This window comes from Macaca nemestrina, chromosome 4 (assembly GCF_043159975.1).
Source record: "Macaca nemestrina isolate mMacNem1 chromosome 4, mMacNem.hap1, whole genome shotgun sequence".
In the NCBI taxonomy this organism is placed as follows: Eukaryota; Metazoa; Chordata; class Mammalia; order Primates; family Cercopithecidae; genus Macaca; species Macaca nemestrina.
This window is the reverse complement of record NC_092128.1, coordinates 85375612-85387636: the sequence shown is the minus strand read 5'-3', so window position 1 is coordinate 85387636 and position 12025 is coordinate 85375612. Positions and strand designations below refer to the sequence as shown.

The window sequence follows — 12025 nt, the reverse complement described above, 5'->3', positions numbered from 1 at the left end:
GTATGCTTCAAGAACTTAGAAAACTTTTTTAAAAAGTTTTCATTTATTTCTTCATTCATTTATCCTGACTTTTGTTAGTCACTGATTTAGAATCTGATATAGACCAGTGAAACAAAGTTACTTATGGAACTTTAATTAAGATGAAAGAATGCAGGCAATTAAACAAATCAAAGACATAATACCTTAGGTTGTAATAACTGATGTTTTAAAAGGGGGCTGAAAGGACTAGAGAAACTTCTCTCTGACATTTGACCACATCCTGAAGTGAGGACCAAGGTCAAAAAATGTGCGGTGGCAAGTTTTCCACCAGACTGAAGAATGTTTGCAAAATCTCTCAATTTAAAGCATGATTGTTATGATCAAGGAACAATGAGGAGGCCAGTGCAGCTGGAGTGTAGTAAAAAAAGGGATGAGTTTGACTTTTGTGTAGAGAACTGAGTGTAGGAAGACAGAAATGGAAGTAGAATGATTCATTAGGTGATAGATAATCCAAGCAAAAAAAAAAGATAACGGCTGTTTAAACCATATAATGAGGCAGGTGGTGAGTAGTCATCCAGTTTGAGATTCATTTTCAAGAAACAGAATAGGCAGGAAATTTTTAAACTAATCTTAGAGATTTTACAATTACGTGTTTTAGGCCCTCATGTGGACATATAGAAACAGTGTCTGCATATAGAAATTAAGGCTCGGGTAGAAATCAGAACAAGAATTATACATTTAGAAATATTCATAAAAATGAAATTGAAAGCTGTGGGGATGAATGAAGTTACCTAGGGAGTAAGAGTAGATAGAGAAGATGAGAGGTCCAAGGAAGAGGCCAAGTCTTAACAGGTTGCAAAGCTGGAGAAGCAATGGGCAAAAGAGACTGTGAGGGCGAAGTTTTGAAGGAAGAGCCCTCAGAGAAAGAAGTGTCCTGGAAGCCACGTGAGGCAAGTTTTCAAAGAGTAAGAAGAGATCAGTTCTGTCAGATACGGCTGAAAGATTTGAGAAGATGAAGACTGACCTTTAGATGTGAAACTGAGATGGACATTGGTGATTTTAATAAATGATAGTTTGTTGGAGTAATGGTGATACAAGTTGATTGGGTTAAGAGAGAGTGAAAAGAGAGGAAATAGGAACAGGGAGCAGGCAATTCCTAAAAGAAATTTTTTTACTATGAGGAACAAAGTAATTAGATGGGATGGAATGTCAGTTTTAAGATATATGCTATTTTTGATATAAATAGTAGCTTAAAAGTCCATCATGCAATTAAAAATAATTTTCAATATTGCACATATTTATAAGCTTTTCTTAGTAGTCAACACCACATTCTTTAAATTATAATCCTATACCCGTTATCTGTATCATTGCATATGAAAATAATCAACTTTAGTAATCCTTAATAACTTTTGATAAAGAGTCACAATTGGGCACATAGGGATAATACAATTTGGTATTCTTTCTCATTATTTCTTTAAATGGTGGTTCGATCATGAAACTATCATATATATTGAGCCAGTTGAAAACAACAGCTTTCACATTATTCACTAGGAACTTCAAATTAGAAAGTTGAGCCTGGGTTTGTACCCATGAAACTCTTCTGTTAGTAAAACGACTTAATTTTTTTAATGTTATTTTCATAATTTTTATTTTTATCAAAGATTATCTTTTTTACAGGAAAGACAATCAACAGTGAAAAAGGAAAAGAGTGGTTCCCAGCAGCCAAACAAAGTGATCGACAAGAATAAAATGCAAAGAGCCAACTCTGTTACTGTAGATGGACAAGGCCTGCAGGTATGATTTTTTAAATCAAAATTTTACTAGGTTTCACATTTGATACTTCTAGGCTCTCAAAGGGGCATATGTTCAGCTATCAACACATTTGTTTAATCTGCATATTAGCTTAGTAGACTCTTTCAGAAAGATCTTTATTAATTTATCAAGATGTCAGTCTTATGGTTGATTGACAGAGTAACATTCTGGTTAAATTAATCATTTATGAGTTTATCTCCGTTTAAACTCAAATTGGCAAGTGATCTTTTGAAAGATTTGCAAATTATTGCTAAATATACACATTTATTAAATGCATATGTGTTATTTATTTACAGGTATACTTTATATCTCTCTATATATTTATATTTAGTGTGGGTATGATTTAAAGAGTCACTTTGATAGCAAAAACTTCTTTAGGAAAGAAGTAAATGAACTCTGAATATGTATTTTCTAAATAAATAATTTTTAATAATAAAGAATTTATTGTAATATATTTCCAGCTTTCAAAATTTTAAGTCAAAATTTAAACCTCAAATATATTTCTAGGTTAAATAAAAACAGGTAGTCATTTTTTAATACTATTATATAAAAACCTATAAGTTATCTTTATGGTCTCTAGCATCAAGAATGACATTTTAAGACATTGCATGGGGTGAATGTATAACATTTACTTACCTCTGTTTTTTACCTGTATTTCTTACTTCAACAGGAAAATGGTCAATACATTTCACTTAATTTATGATATTGTGGATTTAAGTATGTTTTTCTACTTATGTTTTTGCATTCCAATTGCCTATACTTCAAGTTTCACATTCTCTGGGAATATTTACCAACAATTTAACATACAGACATTATGTCACACACTTGCACTCATTATATTTGATTTTCTATCATTTTTTTATTTCTTACTTTATTTCTGATACTATAGATTATGTCTTTTGTATTTTTCAATATGCAAACACAGTTCAGGGCACATAGTAGATGCCTAAATGCTTGCTTCTTTATCGTCTTGAATATGTCATTAAAATTTAATAATAATTTATTAAATATTGATAACTAAGTTACTGTTTGTTTTTTATCTAAAAATCCATTGTGAATAGAAAAGTTTTCATAAATTTTTTAACTCAAATATAAAAGGAGGGAATTCTGAATAATAAAATTATATATTAGAGAACAGAAAATTTAATTATAAAAAAGTAAATCAAGATGTACATTTTGGAACTCATCCATATTTTAGAAATTTCATAGAAGCTGTCAAATATAAAATCTATCCACAATTTTATTAGCCGAAAATTTATTAATTAAATGATCCTATAAAATTTTTATTGAAAAAAATCAACATTTTAATTCAATATGTGGATGGCTAATATTGATAAGTTTAAATTTTCAGCTACTCTGGGTTCCTGGGATGAAATTAATGAAAGGGAAGCCTAATCCTGAAATCTAACTGTATTTCACATGACTAGGCACATACTTCTCATCACAGATGGGAAGCATATATCATTTGTTAAATAGGATAGCTTAAGCATTATGATGGTATTTTATACATATTAGCTTGTTTAATTCTCTTAATAAACATACGAGATCAATACCATTATTATTATTATTTTCAAAATCATGTTGATGCTCAGAAGTAAGATAAATTCCACAAGGACACAGTCAGTGGTAAAACCAAGGTTTGAATGAAGACCATCTGGCTAGGGTTTATGTGTTTCATTCCCAACATACCCTGTTTCTTTGCTTAAAAATTTTTAACATGTATGTAACTGCTGAACTTCTGACCATCTTGTTCTTCTATGTACTTTTATATTGCTGCAGGCTTTGAGATAAAATTTATGTATGCAACAGAATTTTAACTCCTCTAATCTCAGTTTTCCAAGATTTTCATAATCATATCTCAATTTTCCCAGACATCAAAACCAAAATTAAATAGTATATACAGTGTTTTCAAGGTTTTAAACCTGCATAGTAATATGTTTCATTTTATTTGCTATTTTAAAATGATCTGAAATATTTGACCTTATTACAACTAAATTAGTCACATTAAAAATCTTAGATGATTAACATTCTTTGTGGATGTGTTTCATCTCTCTAGCCAGATAATAACTTTTTATAACTTGCTTTGGCATACAAAAGTGTCAGCTAAAATTGTGAGTGGGACAAGTATAGAAGTCAGCCCTAAAAAAAATCAGTAAGAAAATACCATATGTGTAGTAATAATTTTTTCAATTAAAAAAAGTTGGTATAGAATCGTGTGCAAAAGTCTGTTGTACCTCAGCAGAAAGGACCAAAATAGAATACACATATACAGCCACATAGTCTTGGAGAAAAAAAATAAAAGAATAGAGTTCTGGATAGCTATTATATGTAAAATGAAAAAAATAGTAATTTTGTGTTGTATTTATCAACTTTAAATGCCAAAAGGCTTGTTCATTATCAAGAAAGGTAAAAAGATCTACCATAAAATTAATTTTTTCCATGATCTTTAAAAAATATGTATCATTAAAAAGCATTGAGTTGCAGCCCGGTTTGCATATAACTCAGTGACAGAAGAGATCTACACTGCTTAAAGAAGACTATTAATCATAGTTAGGCACATTCATCTTATTTCTTTCCAGCTAACCAGCATAATGATCAGGATTATTATTTCTAATTAGAGGAAGTAATAGATCATGTATAACCTTAGGATGAGTCTCATTAATTAACCCAAGTCCTAGGGGACTTCAAATAGAGGTGGTTAGGCACTCTGTCTTTGTCATCACTCACACCATAGGTTTACACTTAATACATATGATCAAATGTAATTGAAACTACGACTTCTTAACATGCAAGAGATATAAAATTACAGATGGCTCTCCCACATGTGAACAACTAAGGAGAAAAACAGAACAATTGTTTAAACTGTATTTATGTTGAATTTACCTTGATCCTAAATATTCTTTGAGAAACATTTCAAAATAAAAGGTTATTAAGAGCTAACGAATCTAGTTTGTAACACTATTAGCACAAGAAAGAAAAGAGAACCCTTATGCTTAAATATCAAAAACTGAACCAGTGTCTTTCCTCACAAAACTGCCTCTTTCTTTTATCTTCCTTATTTGTCATATTTTATTATTTTAATCACCAAGACGATAAACCATACACCCATGCACTAAATGTAACTGTATAGTACATATGTATGTTAAATTAATTATCTCTATATAATTAATTCACTTCCTTTGATGTATGTGTGTGTACGTGTGTATGTCGTTTGCTCGTTTTAGAATTCTCAACCCTGTTGACTCTTTCATAATTAGCCCTTCATTGACATTCTAATTCTCTATCTAAATCCAGAATTATTACTCTACAGTTTTGAACATTATAGCAAACTTTAAACTGAGTATCTCCATATATATACAATGGTAGATAATAAATGATGTACAAATAGAGCTGAGTAAGATAAGAAGTATCAGGGTTGAGAGTCAGATTTCTCTATAATTTTAAGTACAGTGGCTAGATTAGGCCTCATTAATAAAGTGATATTTGGGTCAAGACTTAAAAGAGTTGAAGCAGTTGGTCATTTGAATATATGGGTAATGGACAGCCCTAAGGTAAGTATATGCCTGGAGAGTTCTAGGGTCGGTAAGAACTGTAGTTGGAGTAGGGTGGGCAAGATGGAAAGTGGTAGCAAGTAATTCAGAGAAGTAATAGGGATGGGAATTTTTAAAGGCTTGAAGGCTTCACTAAAGACTGACTTTTGATCTAAGGGTGATGAGAAGATATTGGTGGGAGGGATGAGCAGAGGAGTTACATGATTGAATGATGTTTTAAAAGGCTTACTCTTATAAAGATTAGATTGCTGGGGAGCCAAAAGTCCAGTAGATTACTGTTGAAGTTATTCAGGGGTTATAGGATGTAGGTTTATTAGGATGGAGCAGTGGAAGTAGAGAGATGTGATGGGATTCTACATATATTTTGAGGAAAGAGCAAAAGATATGCTGACGAATTGACTACAGGGTTTACAAGAAAAGTGAGGAGTCAGAAACTTCTCCAATCTATTAATAGTTTGGACCATGCAACTGGAATGATGAAATTGCCATTGACTGAGATAGGGGAGCATCTGTATGAATGTTTAGAAGGAAATTTCTGTTGCTGTTAGATATACAAATAAAAATATCAAGTAGATAGACCAATATGTGAACCTAGAAATTAGAAGAAAGGACAGACATGAATTTGGGAGTGAAAGGCATTGATGGTAGTCATCAGATAAGATGAGATCATTAAAGAACAGTGTGTATATAAAGAGAAGTGATTGAACTGGGATTCAAAACCAGTCTAACTCTAAAATCATGCTTTTTAAATGTACTATTTTTAACTGGCCCTGCATTGGGAGTTATACCTGATGTAAATGACGAGTTGATGGGTGCAGCACAGCAACATGGCACAAGTATACATATGTAACAAACCTGCACGTTATGCACATGTACCCTACAACTTAAAGTATAATAATAATAAATAAATTTAAAAAAAATTTTATGACCATTCTTCAAGATTTCAACTACCACAGATGCTATAAAATATTCCTAAACACTTTCTCTCTTCATCAGTTTTTTTGTTGTTTTTTTGTTTTGTTTTGTTTTGTTTGCATGTGATACCATATTACTCTATCTCATTTATTGTTTAACTGTTTTGAAAAGACACTGGGTTCTGTAGAGAGCCTCAAACACAATGGAAGAGTCATGGGAGATTGAGAGCAGGTTCAGGGTTCTTTCATGCTTTAAACAAATCAACTAAGATGTCATCTGTTATATATGCTGTTCTACTTCAGATGATCTCAAATGCTGTATAAATATGTACTTCAAAGAATGAATAGTTTTAAGCTGACAGAATTTGTGATATAGTTGTGTTTTTGTCTTTCACCTCCTACTCCACCAAAATCTATCACAAAAGGGACACAATATCTTAGGATGGCAATAAACATGTTTTCAGAATAACTGAGTTTTACATCTTATTTCACAATTGTTTCATGAAAGTGACATTTCTAAATTCATAGACAGATTAGATACAGTTCAAAAGAGAATTAGTAAGCTTCAATATAACATTGGTACCTAACTACATTGGCACCTCAGATCCCATTTAGGGTTCATCAGTTGTCCTAATAATAGTTTTTTTTTCCACAAAACTAGTCCAGAATCATATTAATTTTCTGTTATTGATGGTTGTATTGTGTGTGTGTGTGTGGTGTGTGTGTGTGTGTGTGTGTGTGTATACGTATATATGTGTATTTGAGAATGTTTCCATATGTAGGAAATACTAATGTAAATGGGAGTGGTAGTGATGGAGCAGAATTTTGGCAACTTACTCTCAAGTGGCTGAGGGAAAAAGTTAATTATAGAGTCATTGCAACTTTTCTGTAAATTTGAGATTAAAAAATAAAAATATTACAGTAAAATTTTAAAAATATTAATGTAAGATATTTCCGTAAAACTTTATTCACAAATATCAGATGTACTGAGTTTCAGAAACTAATAAAACTATTTATATTCACTTTATCAGTGGACATGTTTTGCATTGCAATACAATGCAAAGATAGTTCTTACCTGAGTGACCTCTCTGAAAACCAGAATCTGCAATCAAACAGTCAGATCAAATTAACTAATTGAAAGACTGCATGTAATAATATCTACAATTTTACTTATCTCATACGTTATATGTTAAGACTGTCTGAAAATGAACTCATACTCAATAATGAGAAAAGTATTATGTAAAATAATGGTTGCTAATTGATTGATATTATTCCTGTATATCCATATTGAATATTCAACATTTGCCACTTGTGGAATATCGTCATTGTTCTAAGCTCTTTAAATTCACTGATTTTTCTAGTACATTTAATCTGTTTTTCCATTTAACTACTCCAAAAATTACATCAAGATTTTGTATTTTATTTTGAGATGCCTTACAGACTATAATCTATTCCAGTGGGATATTTGTTCATAACAGTATATAACTTAAAACACAATTTTAATTCCCCTTTACTTAATAATTTATAGTGATGTCTATAGATATTCTAACAATTAAATATCTCTGAAAGACATTTCAAAGCATAGTTTGAAAATAATTTGATATGTTGGACTCAGTATGAACTTTTATATAATCTCATATAGTTATAAAATAAATGTTGACTTTAGGGAGAAAAGGAAAACTCATCCTAATGAGTATTTGGGGTTCAGATTTAATACTTTGCTCATGCTTAAAAACCTATTTACCTTGAGATTCCCATTTCTACTTAGAAACAATTCAAACTGACTAAAAAGTCAACTAAAACTGCATCTATTTATTATTGTGTATTTGCTTATGAAAACGCTAGGAATTTCAGCCTTGTAATAGGATGAGAAATAAAAAAGATCGAACGCAGGTTTTTAAATATAGTTTTTTTTTGTGGTTTTTCTTTTTTTTTATTTTAGTTTTTAATGGGAGGAAGGGGTACCCATTGCAATCTGAGCCACCATGGCTTAAAGATGATAGGCACTTTATATACATTAATTGATAGCACACATTTGGTTCAGGGGAGACCTGGGAAGTTAGTGCAGAAGTTTCTCCTGCTTATCCTTCTCCCAGCTGAATTAGAGACAAATTACGAAGAAAAAAACTTTGTCTTCTTTGCAATGGAAAGTAAAATAGAAACAGATACAGTAAATTATAATGAGAGCTAGTTGGATACGAATAGAAAAATTACGAGTATCTCACTCAGTCTTCCCATTTCGGTAATGTGAAGATTTTAACATTTCCCTGTTGCCTATTCTCATTAGAAAAATGCCATTTTACTAAATAAGTGGAGGAAAATATGTTAGTAGAATATTTTAACTTATATAGTTAAACAGGCAGGAAGGAAGGGCATGATATGGTAAAAATTAGTGTTTTTAATTGTCTCATGAAATATTTAAGAATACTTTCTAGGAGAGAAATAACACTGCAGTAAAGATAATTTGAATCTACTTTCAAAAAAGCAGATTGATCCAAAACTGTTCCACTTAGTATTTAGAGGACACAATTAGCTGAATACTTTTGTTATTAAATTTTTTTTTTCATCAAACTGTATTTAGATGGGAGTTATATAGGGTTACATTGAATAGGAATACTTTTATTTTTAAAAGTCTATTATTTAACATTGGACTCAGGTAATAGACAACACTTGTCTTTTCCCACCCTATGTAAAACAACTCTACCCACACAAATACGTGCCATCACCTTACCTGCTTTATTTCCCATCGTGGCATGTTTCATTACTAAATATGTATTTGTTTATTGCATATTTCTCCACTATAATATAAACTCCATTAGGACAGCAACTTTGCCTTTCTTGTTCAACTGAGAGCTGAGTTGTGATGAAAGCAGTAGCACATGATGTACAGTCAAGTCAATTCCTGTTACCTGAAAGAGAGATCAATAGTTAATGGACTCTATTTAGCAAATAGACTTGATTAACTAGCAACCTATTCAGCAAGCAGGAAAAGAAGGCACTGAACAAATTGTGTAGATAAGGACTCTTAGGCCAAAAGGGACCTCAAAGAATCTTATTGAGTTTCTTTCTAGTTCACAGGTGGTTGGGAAGATGGATTCCACATATGCCTCAAAACTCTCACTTAGGACTCCTGCATAAAAGGAGGGCTCTCTATAAGTTGATCTACTTCTTTGCTTCTCATCCCTTTTCCCTCGAATTCTGCTTTATTTTAGCTCATTCACTTACTATCTGAAAATCGTAACTTTTGTTTTCATCTTACGGGAATTACAAATGTTATTCCCTCTTCCTGACTGCCTTCCCCTCTGCCCTCTACCTAGATAGGCATGCCTTTCTTTGTAGAGGAAGTTTTCCTGTTGAACACACCACACACACACACACAGACACACACACACACGCACACACACACATTGCAGAAAGTAATATTATTGAAATTGCGTATTGGTATTTTATAATTTAGAAATAACAAGGAGTCTTATTCATACATAATAGGCCTAATAATTTTTCCATATATATAACTTTTCTTATAGATCACTCCTGTGCCTGGTACTCACCCACTTTTAGTTTTTGTGAACCCCAAAAGTGGTGGAAAACAAGGAGAACGGTATGTTTTTAAATTAATTTTAGTGTCTATTTCACATATATGTTAAAAAAATAGACAAAACGATGACGTAAAAATGCTTAAAAACAATTATTCCTGTCTGCTAATTTTAATGCAAAATAAATGATGCTAGCATGTAATATGTTTATATGATCTTGTTTTTAGGATTGAAATTTTAATACAATGGCCTTTTGTAACTATTTTTATTATTATAGCTCAGGTGTTTGAATTATCTCTACCCCACCTATCACCCCTATCACCTAACAGAGAGTCTGGCTTCATAAATATTGTTGAATGAAAATTGGTTCTCTAAATGGTTACCAAGATGAATCCAGGTAAATCATAACTCAGTACTGAGGAACAGAATTTATACCCAACTCCTAGGCAAAATATATTATAATGATTTTCTTCATGTGCTTTTTGGAGAACATGATGCCATATTTCCTGGAGAAGTACAATATATTTAATCTGAATACTAATGTGTTGCATTATCAGGTATTTCATCATTCTGGCTGATAACATTTTATTTTGTAATGAATGAATGATTAAATTACATTATTTAATACAAATATGAAAATCACTACATTGAAGAGTAAATCTTATGTCTTACTAAAGATGACATTCATGAACAAAAATGCAGTTATACCTGCCTTAATGCTTTTTAGATACCTCTCCTCATCTCAACCAAAAATAAGCAAGCAGATGAAAGCACTCATAACAAACATGACAATAGTATAACAAATTTCCTTTGTAGTTCACCAAATAGCAAAGTTGAAATGTTTCCATGAAAAAAGTAATTTTTTCTACCATTTAAATTTCTAGCTTTCTTTCCATGAAATGAAGAATGCTTTTCATTATTGAATCAACAAAACATTGTTGCTTTAAAGAGTGTGAGATTTTTATCCTAGCACTTTGGGAGGCTGAGGTGGGTGGATCATGAGGTCACGAATTTGAGACCAGCCTGGCCAACATAGTGAAACCCCGTCTGTACTAAAAATACAAAAAAATTAGCTGAGCATGGTCATGGGCTCCTGTAATTCCAGCTACTTGGGAGACTGAGGCAAGGAGAATCGCTTGAACCTGGGAGGTTGCAGTGAGCCAAGATCGTGCCACTGCACTCCAGCCTGGGTGACTGTGAGACTCTGTCTCAAAAATAATAATAAAATAAAATAAAAAGTATAAGTTTTTTCTTTTCATCAATATCTAGTTATATTTTACACCTGTAAACATGATAGAAAATATTTTAAATAAATAATGTTTTAATAATTAAAAATATTCCCAATGCTTTATTAAAGGGAATAGTTTTACTCATAAAATAATAATTAAATAATGATGCTGAAATTACTTTCTTCTTTACTACTTACATTCTGTTAGCTGTATATATTATTGATAGCTTGAACAAAAAAGAAAACGTTCCACAAATAATTAGATGAGACTTAAATCCACATTGGAAATTACAGAAAATTGAAACTTGAAGAGAAAAAAAATAATATTTTCAAAGGAAAATATTTTTTTCTCAAATTAAGATAATATGAATCATGTAGAATGACCCTTAATTGAATATTTGCCTTCCCTTTCTGCCAGTACATATAAATAATTTTCCCTAAATTAAAAAAATACATATACATATGTATAGTTACCCTAAAATCTTAAGGAAATTAAACTTACTGGAGGCTTCAACTTTGAACTCTTCTCTATACACATCCACTTGTGTTTTGTTCTTTATTCATTGACTGGGACCACGCAAAGTCAAATGTAATGTAAATATGTTTTAAAGGTGATCTGTTTTGAATGCAAACATAATTTTTCTGCCTGCATTAGAGGCACCTTTCACAAGGTGATTCCATTCAGTGTTTTCTTTTCCAAATTTCTTGGCTTTTTTAACTTTGATGTTAGACAAGTTGCAAAAGGTCACAGAATCATAAATCCACATAAAGTTTTCCATATCAGTCAATAAGTCTGAAAATGTTCACATATGTGTTCAGGCAGCAACACTGAGTTGAATCCAAACTCTGCTAGTGACTGGGAATAAGAGGCATAAGGCACAGTCATGCAGAGAGGCAGGGACATAAATAGATCTATTGCAATACTATATATTACAGGTTAAACTAGAAATGTTTAAAATAAAAGTTCTATTGAAGTTCAGAGAAAGAGATAACTATCTCTGAAGA

The 12025-nt window shown here is 31.5% G+C and overlaps 1 protein-coding gene across 21 annotated transcripts in view; it reads left to right on the top strand.

The window, feature by feature from the left end:
* LOC105475613 (diacylglycerol kinase beta) overlaps positions 1–12025 on the top strand; it is an 835473-nt gene that overhangs the window by 349053 nt on the left and 474395 nt on the right. For all 21 annotated transcript variants that reach the window (XM_071094904.1, XM_071094900.1, XM_071094901.1 and 18 more), the window contains 2 exons: positions 1657–1773; positions 9784–9857. In XM_071094904.1, coding sequence (XP_070951005.1) covers positions 1657–1773; positions 9784–9857 — 191 coding nt within the window. The remainder of the gene's footprint in view (positions 1–1656; positions 1774–9783; positions 9858–12025) is intronic.